This window comes from Hyposmocoma kahamanoa, unplaced genomic scaffold (assembly GCF_003589595.1).
Source record: "Hyposmocoma kahamanoa isolate Upper Pololo Valley unplaced genomic scaffold, ASM358959v1 64, whole genome shotgun sequence".
Taxonomy (NCBI): domain Eukaryota; kingdom Metazoa; phylum Arthropoda; class Insecta; order Lepidoptera; family Cosmopterigidae; genus Hyposmocoma; species Hyposmocoma kahamanoa.
Window position 1 is genome coordinate 15,804,913 of NW_020653852.1, and position 14,290 is coordinate 15,819,202.

General features: G+C 37.8%; 1 protein-coding gene across 1 annotated transcript in view; it reads left to right on the plus strand.

The window, feature by feature from the left end:
• LOC113230617 (zinc finger SWIM domain-containing protein 4-like) overlaps positions 1-10,450 on the plus strand; it is a 112,616-nt gene extending 102,166 nt beyond the window's left edge. The window contains exons 16-23 of the mRNA XM_026464611.1: positions 347-483; positions 975-1,153; positions 2,620-2,735; positions 3,882-4,032; positions 4,953-5,174; positions 7,396-7,518; positions 8,900-9,086; positions 9,350-10,450. Coding sequence (XP_026320396.1) covers positions 347-483; positions 975-1,153; positions 2,620-2,735; positions 3,882-4,032; positions 4,953-5,174; positions 7,396-7,518; positions 8,900-9,086; positions 9,350-9,480 — 1,246 coding nt within the window. The 3' untranslated portion in view covers positions 9,481-10,450. The remainder of the gene's footprint in view (positions 1-346; positions 484-974; positions 1,154-2,619; positions 2,736-3,881; positions 4,033-4,952; positions 5,175-7,395; positions 7,519-8,899; positions 9,087-9,349) is intronic.
• Positions 10,451-14,290: the final 3,840 nt, after the last annotated feature.

A 14,290-nucleotide genomic window follows, 5' to 3' on the forward strand; every position in this document is an offset into this window, starting at 1 on the left:
ACATATGCTGGGGTTCCAACCCTATGTTGTGAATATTCCAAGGATTCACACGGAGCATTAGCGAACGGCTATGAAAGGGAATTCCCTACCTGCAAACTTATTCCCTGAAATGGCGTTCAGGGAATAAGTTTGCAGGCATTTACCTTAAACCTTTTCAAGGCGAGAGTGAATAGGGATTATTTAGGCGTGCATACTCCTTCGTCGACCTCATCTTCCTTTTCCATTGAGTGAGATGGAGAGGGAAGTCAAATGCGCACTTATAGTTAAAAAAAAACACCGTAAATATAGATTTTATACTTATACTCCCTTAGTATTATCAATAATATCAGCAAATGTATTCTGCCAGGTTACCGATGGTGGAGGAGGCGTACGCGCTAGACAGCGGAGGGGCCGGCGCAGGCGCAGCCGGAGGCGGCGCGGGCGCGTGGCACACGTTGCAGCACGCTGAGCAACAGCAGGCAACTCTAGCCAGTGCACTGCTTGGTAAGTCACTATAGTAATAAGTTGTAATTTATGAACATTTAATAAACTGTACCGTAAAATGAAATGAATGATTTTTTTGAATTGAAGTGACCTTCCGCTTACTATTTATAATTATTATATTACTAAAAAGAAAAACAAATTATGTAAAAGAAAGAAAAACACAGTCGAGTTGTTGAAATTATTGATTTTATGTTGCGTTACTTTTCCTTGCGGAAAGGCAAAGATCTCAATACCATGCAGCCTAATCTTTTATTTATTTATTTTTTATTTATGTACAGTAACCATACGGTATTACTATTTTTATAGTTTATTTGACGCTACTTTATTATAGTGTAGTCAGAACACTATTGCTTATTAATCTATGATATTGGAAGTGTTGTGTTTTCACCGCACAACAGTGAAAAACAAAGTGTGTATAGAATGCCACATCAAGTACGCTAGTATATAGATATCGTTGTTTGGTACATTTATGTATTTTTTTGTTACTGCAGGCGCAGCTCGCGGCAACCCGGGTCGTCTGCGCGCAGCACTAGGCGCTGCGCAGCGCCACGTGCGCAGCGCCGCGCAGCTGTTCCGCCTCGCGCAGGACGCGCTGCGACACGCCGCGCCGCCAGACGCGCCGCACCATCACCGGGACCTGTTGGCTGCTGCCTTCGAACTGGGCTTACAGGTTCGTCACTTCATTAATACTGCCGTCGACTTACTAAAACGCGGTTAAGTGACAAATCGATGTCTTACTTTCTCAAACACGAATCTTACAAAGAGTGATTGTTCAGGAGATGGCAAAACTTTCTATATATTTTGAATTTCTTATCAAGGGTGTTAATTTGGATACAATACTTTAAGAATAGGTAAAAGCTAGTGTGTAAATATGAAGGAAATGTGCTTTTAAGATACGAGTTTGAGAAAGTAAGGCGACAAAATGGTGAAATAACCATTTTAAACAGCAAAAAATAAAGAGCACAAAATTATCTTTTAAAAACCGTTAAAATTAGTTAACTTGTTCGACTTATCGGAACTTACTCTAACGATGCATAGCTAAAATATCATTAAACAATTTCAATAATCTGAAAACGGGGTTATGGTTTATATGATATCTCAAAAAATTATTTTATCGCTTAACCGCGTTAGCGGATGACAGAATATTGACGACCTCGGTAGCCCGACAATTTGCACTATGGGCTTTGGACCTGTAGCTTAGCCTTGGCGAAATTAAGGGGAAGTCTCAGTCCACATAATTTTTATTGTAGAGGTAGGAACAAAGAAAAAGGTAAGATAGAAAGGAAAGGCTCTAACAAAAAATAATGGTATAAAAACACAGATACAATATGCTTATAGATGAATATAAAGCTGACACATACCCCAAAAAGGACCTGTATTCTTATATATATAAGGCCTATATATATAAGGAATACAGGCCCTTTTACATGATTGAAGGACACGCCTTTTCTCTTCGAGAATTTTCTAAGGAGTAACGAAGCAAAGTAAAAAAGACGAAGAAAAAGAATTAGACAACGATTCAAATTTTCAAAAATGGCCAGTAACCAGAAAAAATGGTGTTAAAAAGGTGGGATGACGATGAAAGAAGTGGCACATAACTATAGTATATTGAAAGGGCGCATGTGACATTTTTCAGAAAAAATTGTTATGTATACTGCGGTGATGATCAGTAAATTTATTTTTTTTAAAAAGAGGCCTATTTGTCACTATTTTTATTTTTTTCCTAGGTGAATTACGTATGGTTACCGCAAGAGAAGAGTAGATATATTTTTTAATTTCATTTCTTTAAACATTTTGGTCTCAGTTTTGAGTTTTTATTACAACCTTTTAACTAACGGCGACAGAAAAATTCGCGAATACGCGATGAGGACATTCGAAAAAAAATCGGATATAACAACAGTCAGTCATAATATGGCTATTATATCGACACTAAGAACCACTTTACATTATTTTTATTTTGGGCGCTGAATGAGGAGGTTCTCGGGGTCAATTCCGGGTAAGATCGATTTGGGAAATAAAGTTTTCTCAAATTCTGCCATACAACTTACAATCCTCTTTTAGCCAGTCTTATCAGAGTCGTAATGATATGCCCAATCAATCTTGTTTTGCACTTAAAAATATGTTTATCAATTGCAGGTATTACGGATGACACTATCATCGGTGAATTGGCGACGACGTGAAATGGTCCGGTGGCTTGTGACCTGCGCCACCGAACTTGGCTTAGACGCACTGCTTTCTATCATGCAAAACTGGTAAGTGAGGCTAACATTCAATAATAGTGAAGGTCCCGTGGTATGGTCATCAAAATGTCATTTTATTATACGCTCCCGGACACAATTCGATCCACCTTGCATTTTTAGTTTTTTTTATAATACTAAGTGACGGACGGGACGAACAAATCATGTGCCTGGTGGTAAACGACACCCCTGTCCATAACAGTTGCAATGCCAAGCCACTCAGAGCTTCAAATCGTAAAGACTTTAGTAGCAGTAGAGTCCTCGTGAAAGAGTTCGTGCAGGGTAGTATTGCCACCTTACCTATTTCTGCCGCCAAGCACTAATGTCAGCATTAATGTGTTCCGGTTTTCCGGTGAAATCACACACAATTACGCACATGGGACTTGTCAACGTATTATGTCTCAGGGTGATTGGCGCAGTGTTAGTGCCCCTTTCTATCTTCAAATTTAAATGGAACACTACTGAGGTAACTTCTTTCCAACAAAAAAGAATCATCAAGATCGGTTCACAAATTACACACAACACAAATACGAGTTATCGCGTAACATCATCGAGTATATAACCAGAAATAGAGACGAAATGTCATTTAATTTGTTTGAAAACTATTCTGCCATATCATTACTGTGACCACTGCGCTCCGATTGGCTAGCCCGAGTTCGAAACAATTGACGGGTGTCGTCAACTGTTTCACTTCAAATCGACCATTTAACTTGAGCTTTGCTATAATGGACGAAAATTGCAAAATTACATAATTAGTATTTAATTACCGATGAAATGTGATTCCGCTTGTTTTGTAATTAGATGTTTTGCTGTTTTTCCCACACCACCGAATAGAACAGCACGGCATTGTTAGAGATATTATCTTTATTACAATAAATACAGAATATTTTTTGGAATATACGGAGACGTACGTACAGGTCAGTAGTGGCCTGTCTATATTTCAGTGCAAACGGGAGTTGATATTTATAAGAGCTGTATCGCTAATGTGTTACCAGGAATATATGGCCCTTATTTCGTCTCTATTTCTGGTTATAAACTCGATGCGTAAATACAGTAAAAAAATATCGTTTATTTAAAAAAATGCATGTTTACAATAGATCAATTATATCTTTGAGGATCAAATAATATTATCCCTTTACGTAACTGATAAATAATTTACAGGTACGAATTATTCACACCAACGGAAGCGACTGGTCCGGTCGCGGCGGCAGCGATGTCACACGCAACTGCACTGCGACTAGGCCTCACTTTCGAGCAGCAGGAGAAGCTTAGCGCCTGTGCCAGGACGCTAGCCTTACAGTGTGCCGCTAAGGTATTGCACAATATCTATTTTCAAATGTTTAATGTCTTATCGGTAAATGCAAATTGTCTGTCAACAACATATTGAGGCCATTGTGCCTCCATTACACCGAGTAAACTATAATGGGAAAAAGCTAAACGCCCAATGTATACATTAAAATTCACTAAACAAACAGACTTCAGCAAGTTACTATCACATGAGTTTTGTATGGAAAACGTATTATCTTAGACACTATGTGTTAACTTTGTAAATCATTATAATAATGTACACTGAGAGTTTACGTGATCATAGAAATAGTATTATTCTATATAGTCTAGGTCTGAGTCACTTCTCATATTATGTACATTTTAATGTACACGGTGCCGTAGAAGGTTATTGCGCCTTCACATTTTATAGTTTAATATATACAGGGTTATTTGTAAAATACTAACAATCTCGCAGGACTATAGTACTAACATCATAAACAACAAATTGACTTGACATTTTACAAAATATATTATGTCTTATAACAAGTCATGAAACAAAATTTGTTGTAGTTAACTAATTAATAAATACCTAATATAATAATAAATAAATTCACCAAAAATAAACTTAAGATTTTGTTGTACTACCTGACACTTTTTAGATCGATATTTGGTAGTAAGTTCAAACATGCATGCGTCCTCCTCGACTACCCTCACCGACGCTCCTGCGTTTTGCTTTCTTTTGTTACCGCAAAGAGTTATCACCGTTCAAAGGGATCTATTTAAATATTTTTATTTGAAAGTAAATTATTAAAAGTGTTACAGGCTGACGTCTTGTGAGGTTGTAAGTATTTTAAAAATAACCATGTATGCCCAAACAAACGCTTTAACCTTCTCCTTTTGGTTTTTCAATCACATTTATAGCAATAACTATAGAAAATTTCAAACCAAACACTTTAAAATCTCCAGGATCCGCCGGGCTGCGCTCTAAGCGCACTTTCAGTATGCGAAGGTTCAGCAGGAGCGTTCGAAGCCGCCTGCGCAGCAGTGGGGGGCGCAGCCGCTAGAGGAGCACTGGCCAGCAGTCAGCTCTTCGCCGTCGCGAGATACATGGAGCAACGTGGTCAACCCGCAAGAGCAATGCGATTGGCCACTCTCGCTATGAGGAATTTACATCTGCACTACAACCAGGTAAATTTCCTAGACTTACAGCAGCTTGCAGATTATCTTCTTAAATTCTTAATATCTTTAAGAGTCAATCACATCCAATTGGCGAAATATTGGGACTGGCAGAAGAAGCACGAAAGTAGAAATAATGCAGTGGAAATGAGAGCTTTGAGAAGTATGGCTGGTGCGACTCTGGTGGATAAATAGAGAGCGTTGCGGCGTGGAAGATGTAGTGACAAAGATAGAAATAGGGATGCTTAGGTGGTTCGCAAATGTGGAAAGAATGAATGAAAGAAAATTGACTAAACAGATTTAAAAGGCGAGTGAGAACGGGCAAGTTCTTTTTTCATATATAAAAATAAGTGCGCATTTGACCTCCATCTCTTTGACCTGATGGAAATTGGCGATGAGGTCATGTAGCATGCACACCTAAATAACGCCTGTTCACTCTCGTTTTGAAAAGGTCCCAAGATATAGCTTTTCGGGAACAAGTTCGCCGACAGGGAATTTGACTCCCTAGCCGCTCGCCATATAAATGTGGAAGCGAAACGCTTCGTGGGAATCTTTGGAATATCCACAATATAAGGGTGGAACCCCAGCCTACGTCTAGTCCACCGATGATGGAAAGGGCAAGGCGGAAACAAATCGTTCAATTCCATCGCACAGTCTCCGTGATATATCCTGTAGAATATAGTTGGTAAGGGCCGACTAGGACAAACTTACCATAACTAAATTGAAGATGTCTTAAAGAAAGGTCAGGTCAAATACTCTTAACCGATAAGCATGTGTGAAAGCACTGATGCGTGTTGATGAGGCGAAAAATATGAGGCAAAAGGCATGACAGGACTGTAGAAAAAGGAAAGCCGTTGTTGATCTCTCTGTGACTGCTTCCGTGGTCGAACAGTTCCCGGACTGGAAGAAATATGTGTACCACCTACATTTATTTCTCTCTTGAGTTTGAGTGTAATTTGTGGTTGTCATTGTGTGTGTCCATGGCATCCGCGATACAGGGTTCCCTAGTGCGGGGCTATGAGTGTGTGCATTATTTATGTTTGTTTATTTATTTCATGAAGTAAATTGTTGCTAAGTATCATGGACCAATTACTCAAGAGACTGCTAATTGCAGTACAAAACCGCGTGGTCGAGTATCTAATACCTATTCGATCACCAGATGTCGTGACGTGTACTAAATATATATTTATATACTAAATATATATATACTAAATATATATAACTAATTTTACATTGACGAGCTGCAATTTATCAAAGCTACTCTAATTTCTAGTGATAACAAACAATCAACTAAATGGCGCTTATTGCACAAATTCTTACGGATACTGCCAGCTATTTTATTTTGTTTAGGATTAGCGCCATCTGCCTATATTAGGAGCGTTAATTTTTAGTTAGTAATACACGATGCCATCTATTGTTACGCATATTTGTCAAAATTCAGAAAATAATTTTAGCTCATGATAAATATCTGAATAATATTACAAGAAAAAAAAAACAATCTTATATTTCGTAATAAAAAAAGGAATTAATGGATATCCACAACAATTTCCAAACTCATCAGCACCATCTAGATAGTGTTGTAAAAAACTCGAGTCCGGGAGGCTTCATTTATAAACTACTCAGTTTTCTACGGGCGGCTCGGTGGTCTTAAAACACTCACGAGCCCGAGACGAGTCGAGCGCGAATCATCGGAGCACGGACTCGAGTCCAAAAAGAACTCGAGTCGTAAACCTAACTCGAGTTGTGAACAAAACTTGAGTTCGAAAACACGACTCGAAGCGATTTCTACCCTACAAGGTCTTGAGTACGACAAGCAGGATTCAATTTTAGCAAACAGCTTCTATTGCTCACGAATTAAAGTGAAAAACAAAAACCGAATGTGCTGACTTTAAAAAAGTACATAATTAATACTTAATTATACTACAGTAATTGTTCTACAGTTTAACACGCCACACCACAACACCGCTCAGTAGGTACTTACCAGACTTGAGCTTCACTGGTTACATAAACAGACTCGAACTTAAGCGTGACTTATTACATGAATAGACTCGAGCACTAATGTCGAACTCGAGTCTGTTCGGAAACTTAATATTATCGTAATACATCGAAATACGAATCCTTTTGGAGTAGTATGGAGGTTAGCAGTACTCTGGAGTTGTTCGTTCTTGCTAAGTAATCTTAGCATGTAGCTATCTCAAAGACTCTCCCTAAGTCAATGTTACTTGATTTCCAGGACAGCCACCCAGCAATCGCAGACATCCACTGGGCGGTGGCGTTAGCACACTCACTAGGCCGTGCCGAGCTTCAAGCCATGCTACCGCTCCTCGTCAAGAACGTGCAATGCGCTCCCGTACTGGTTAGTACTCTAGATCTATCAATGCACATACCAGAAACTATCAGGGTTTTCTCTAAGAAAAAAGGCGTTAAGTCGTTATCCAAATGCAGTTTAGGGTGTTTCGTTTTTAATGACTGAGAATTATCTCTTTGGTTATCTTCAAACGAGTGCTAATTATCGAGTTCTTAGGTTTTCGTGATTGTTACACATAGTTGACTATGTCAACCGTAACCATGTGACCTGTAAAGGACCCGAAACATTGGTTTGTTTGAAAAAACAAATATACGCGATTTAAATCCGAAAAAATAGTTTCATTTCCTAAGTGCTAATTAATTAGCTTTGTTTTCTTTTTTAAAGTCGTGGGCCTCGTGGTAAGCCACACGCCTGTTCATAACAGTTGCAGTGCCACCCAGAGCTTAAAGATCTGAAGGGCACTGCCACTGCACCCGTCACCCCGAGACATAAGTTGACACGTCGCATGTGCCTGTAATTTCACCAACACCCCTTCAAAACCGGAACGCAGTAATGCTTCACATTACTGCTTGGTGGCAGAAATAGATAAGGTGGCAGTACTTCCCTGAACGAACTCTTTCACAAGAAGATCTACTGCTACTGAAAACTAACTAGCTGATCTGAACACAATTTAAAAAACCAAATGAACGAGCCGGAAAGTCGATCAAAGATCGAACCTGCTGCCTTCTCAGTAAGCACTCAACCTCCGTGGTCGAGTGGCTATCACACCGGTTTTCATGGTGTCGTTATCTCCAAGGTCCCGGTTTTGATCCCCGGCCGAGTCAATGTAGAAAAACTAACTTTTCTCATATTGTCTTGGGTCTGGGTGTTTGTGGTATCGTCGTTGTTTCCAATTTCCATAACACAAGTGCTTTAGTTACTTTGGGATCAGAGCAACGTATGTACGAATTAAAGTTAACTAAAGAATAATGTGGACATTACCTTCTACTAATCACGGTAATTCTCGGAAAATATCATATTCAATATGCGTATTATTAATTGAAATATGAGTACATTGGCAAAAAAAATTTTCCTATTAAATTTTTGTTACAAATTATTGTTTCAAAAAATAATATTGTAATTGTGTTTCTGTATGCACTTACGTATTTAAATACTTTCACCATTTTAAAAATAAACATGAGACAACCTACATTCTGTACAATATAAAAGTAAACAAATAAATTTTACAAGCAATGATGACGAAATGGGGATGTCCGTAGTAAGAAAATGTTCATGCTTTAGGTAAATTAACACCCTCAATTCCACTCATTGGTGACGTTGTCTAATATTTAATATTTTATTTAAATATTTAACTCAAAGTATATAAGCTTTTCATCTCAAATATGGTTTGAAATAGGCATCATTAAAAAATTACAACTTTATTTTACAGTCTGACGTCCTACGTCGGTGTTGCGTAGCGGCAGCGGGTTGTTCCCGGTCGCGACCACCACCACCGCGGCCACCGACGCCTCTAAGGCCTCTCCTGGAGGCCGCGCTGCGCGCCTACGCGTCCACTACGCATGCGCGTCTCGCGCATATCTCGCCTAGACATTATGCTGATTTCGTCGACTTTCTGGGTTAGTAAAGAATTTTATCTAGGTGGATGTCAACATTGCCGAGTTGTAAATTTCATTACAATACTATGTACAGCTAACAGCACATCGAGCTACAACGATTTTGTTCAAATATCGCCTCCAATGCACCGGAACAAAATCTGTCAATGTGTAGCTTAATGTCCTGCTGTCTGTACCTTTAAGAAAAAGAAAGATTCAGCGTTTCTATATCTACGATTCCAATACGACGATGCAGGCAAAAACTTACTTAAAATCTTTCTTCGCAGGTAAAGCTCGTGATACGTTCGCTCTGGCCCACGACGGGCCGCACCAGTTCGCTGCGCTGCTGCAAGAGATCAAACTCAAGTATAAAGGCAAAAAGAAACTCATGTTTCTCGTCAAAGAGCGTTTTGGATGAAAAAAAGCACAATTAAAAAGAAGACGCCTAAAAAAATAGCGAGATAATTATTTTCTAAATCCTTTTGTCACCAAAAACAAGACGTCGAAATATTCGACCTTTTTAATAACCTTCAGAAGATAGGGTGACAATCATTTTTTTCCTGTAACAAGGCTAATAAATGCAAGTTACTAAAAGCAACTTCAGACAATGCAATGGTGTTTGTACATATGAAATGTGCAATTAATTGTTCCATTCCATTTTTGTTTATGTTTAATTTTGAAATCGTGCAATAGTGTGTGCGCCTTGTTGATTGTATTGAATTATGCTGAAAGAATAAGGAGACATTTCATATAATTCTCTAAAGGATTTACCGTTACGGTAACAATTATTACCTCATGTTTGGTTACAATTTAGTGGCCATCGTGTACCAAACCAGTCTATTCTAAAAGTATTATTTTTATTTAACGTGTAGACTAGATTGTAACTCTAACTGACCTCGTAAACATCATTTGTACTGCGTAAGTAAGAATATTGAAATGATCTCAATGATTCCATTTGTGTAAATAGACTTAGATGTAAATATAGAGTACGAAATTAGAAGCAATAAGTATCTAGAAAACACCTTACGGACTGTGCAAGATTTAAATTATGTATAAAAATATGCACTTGAAACTGAAAGTTCTTATCAGTATTTCTTGAATGTCAGGTTTTTTAAATATCTGTACAGTCCGTAAAAATCTTTAGTAAGTAAACTTAAGCCATTATTATAGCGTCCATAGAAAATGAATCAATCATTGTTAAAATGACACAACACCAAAGAATACATAGGTGAATAAGTCCAAAAGTGTGAGATAAGCGATGCCATCATTCCTTCAGTATTCTTGAGTATTCATTATTTGTAAGTTTTCTTTCCAAAAGTTAGACTTCCCGTTTTTAATAGCAAGTGCAATGTTTTTGAATGATATATATATATATATATATATACCATCAGTCGAACATGTTATCGTACCAAATCAAAACGACACTGACACTTTCATCACCCTTAGTACAGGGAAACCTTTAAAATATATATTATTATTCATGCGATTTTTACAAACTTTTATAAACAAAATAATAAATACTTTCTAAGTTCAATTGTGAAATAAAAAGGAATTTTAAGTTACAATAAGCACTTAAACAGAAGTATTTTAAAATGGCGGTAAATACCAATCACTTCCATAAATGACCAGTAAATAACGATACATTCATAATAATTTTTTATTCTTCTTTCCTAGAGTAGATATAACGTTAACAAAAAGTGCATTTATAAAGATAGAAATGTTTAATATTTAAACTTAGAAGCGACGTTCGGATAGTGTTCAGAATTTAGGTGAATTGATTATGAATAGTTACGTAAGCTTATATTGAAGGACTTTTGTACTTTTTGAGGTATGCAGAAGGGTTGTGCAAATTGATGATTATTTTGATAATAACTAATAAGGTAATTTTCTTGCCATTTAACACTTTGGACTGATAAGCAACAGATTCGTTAATATAAATTGCCAACCCTAAAAAGTGTCAAATCAGAGTATGTGAGTGAACTAAAACGCGATCGGAAAGAAACTAGTTCTCAATCCTCAATACGTTTGTAAGTGTAAATATTAAATTGAATTTTAGTTAGAAGCTGAAAGATCGTAGACAAAACTTCCAATATTATTATCTTCCCATTATGAGATTGTAACGTTTCTACAAAAATACTATTGATATGATAATACAACATAGTTGACAATATCTGTATAATTTAACGAGACCCTGGATATACTGGATACACACAATACAATATTAAATTTTAACATAAATACATACACTTGATTGGGCTGTTATTTATTCAAGTTAGGTTTTTACGTAGTGAAATAATAAAATCATTTGGCTGAAAGTAATTTACACGGTTTTCTGTTTAATTGTTAAACATACCACAAGTACGTAGTGTTTAAAATATGTTTACAAATAAATATCTATATCGAGGAATAATTTCGTAGCTTTTCGCCGGTCTGTTACGTGAATTAAACTTTGTAATGAAAATACCTATCTATTATTTTGTCTGTAAAACATACGATAAGTTTTTTAAATTTAAGTTACCTACTTACCTTGACACTACATTCTTTAGAACTGACTTGCCAAGTTGAGATTCCAAGCAAGTAAATTATGACCTCAAGTGCCTTTAGGCAAGTCGCTAGCTTCAGACCGGCAAAATTTAAACATTTCTAAACGTAACATTTAGATTATTCTATGTATTCAAGTATTTTGTCTTAATTACTCGTGTCGATTCATTTGTATTTGTGTGGTACGTAAAACGTGGACACGTTTCAGTGCTGGTATTAAGAAGGTGATAATTTCAATAAAAATAATTGAAGAATATTTTTTTTATTTGCCTCCAAAAGCTATATCAACCTTAATTTCACACTTAAATTTATTCTTTCCTGACTAAAATTCTTTATTTTTACGTTAGCAAATCACTTCAGTCGAATACCTTTTGTGACTTGTCTAGTAGGTATGGTATAGGTAATTTAGAGAAAGAAATGGTTCTGTTCTAATACAGTTTGACTGTTAAGCGACACAACAATAGATAACATTGTGTCAGTAGAATAATGTCTCAAAACATTCCTATAATAAATTCTTCCATGGGCAAATCAATGTCAGTTTAAAAACTTGGTGATCGTTGAGCATATTAAGAACCAAATTTAAGAAATAACCATATAACCGACATCATTTAGAATAAAAACAAACGGCATACTAGTTTCTTCTTTTATCCCATAACCTGACCAATAAGTACCAACAAACCTAGCTATTTCTGCCGCCAAGCAGTAATGTCAGCATTACTGTGTTCCGGATTTGAAGGGTTAAGGGTGCTGGTGAAATTATAGGCACATGAGACTTGTCAACTTATGTCTCAAGGTGACGGGCGCAGTGGCAGTGCCCCTCAGATCTTTGCGATTTAAAGATCTGAGTGGCACTGCAACTGTTATGGACAGGCGTGTATCTTATCATCAGGCGCACTACTTGTTCGTCCCGTCACTAGATATTATTAAAAAAATTCAAATGGGATCTCTGTCACACTAATCAATGATCGTGCAGTTCCGTATTCGCATTTGCTTACTTATTAGGGATTAGTTCACTTTCGGCTTTTATTAATTGTCCTAAGTATTTGTGGTTACCCTCTGAGTAGTCGTGCTGAAAACTGCAGTTACTTTTTCTGAACGACACCTTAAAATGTCAAAATAGAGTATGACGTTTAGTGCGAATAGTGCGATTTAGTTGAGCACAAAGTAGTCTGTGGTGGAGCGCCACAAATGTAATAGTGGACTTGTACACCACAAATTAGAAAGATATGTTGAGCACTTGAGCATTGGTCGGCCTGAAATGTATACTAAAATAATTTATTGAGTGTTTATTTGTGTCAATTCGCCAAATTAACATGTCCGCAGTGCTACGTCAGGTATTACCCATAAAGAACAGTAGTATCTTTAGATAAAAAACTTAAATAGATACAAGTACGTAGATTTTGGGCCTTATAGCCGGTGTTTCGCATATTACGCAGTATTATGGAAGTACAGTCAGTGTCTTTATACCGTTGCTATTGTATGCGGTATTAAGTTGAATTCACATCTTAAGTTCCAGGCTTACCGTTGTGCCTACGTGAGTCTCTATATAAAAATAAATGTGTTTCATTCCATTATTATGTTGTTGTGCCCACGCGCAAGTCTGTGAAGGGAGTAACAGTGTTCCGTGCACTGAAGTATTGAATCGCAGGGCAAATTCAGAGTGGTGGCGGGCGCGGGTGCGTGTAAATCAAATGCACGTAGACGCTCGTTGCGTTCACAGTGGACGCGCGCGCCGGCGCCTGTCTCGAGGCGAGCGCGGAAGCGGGTGCGCGCGTCACGCGGGTAAATCTGCTGGCTCGGTCCGCCCGTACCTTTCACAGTGCATGGTCTAGCGTCTGTTTGCGATTTCGACGTATGGATCTACCCGCATTTAGCCGCTTCGGCACTGTGAAGGGGAAAACGCCAAGACCCACGCGCCCGCATCCACCGCCGCGCCCGCGCCTATACTCTGAATGAGCCCTCACTGCTGAACACAGGTTTCTTCTAAGGAGAGGGAGGCCATATAATGCGATTGCGATGAAACTCGTGAATTTTGTGCCCAAGCCCATAAAAGTTTCTGCAATATTAAATCCCACTCCTGAGCACGAGTCTCCTCTAAATATTCAACTTTAGAAAAGTTGAAATAGTGTTGGACGTTGATGTTAACGTCAGCGTCTTGCCAGCGTACACACAGTGTCGACACGAATGCCACACGGCGCGACGCAACTTAGTATCCCTAACTTGTTTGTTGACGCAAGGCCAGCACTGAGCAACTACTGAATAGTGCCGAACGTCGGGTATACGCCGCGCTGACGTTGCGTCACGGTCGCGCGGACGTCGCGCTACCATTTCCATTCTATCTAAACCGCACCACTCAAAACGCGACACCATTTTGTAATTTTTTTGACCTGTTTTTTTTTCTTTTCTTCTATTAACAGCAAAGCTTTTTGAAATGTTATGTAATGATGAAATATTTTTGAGGTCTAGACAAGTGTTAGAATGCTTTTTTTGATACGAGCTTTAATATGTATGTATTATAAATCTTATGGTAATAAAATCTGTTGTTTAAGCATAGACACTTATCGAGTAATATAAACACTGAATTTTACTGTACCTACTTTGATTTAAACTTTCACTATTTTCGCACATTATTTGATTTTTTTTTGGGACTTAATCATGTATAAAACATATTTTACCTCGACGTTTCG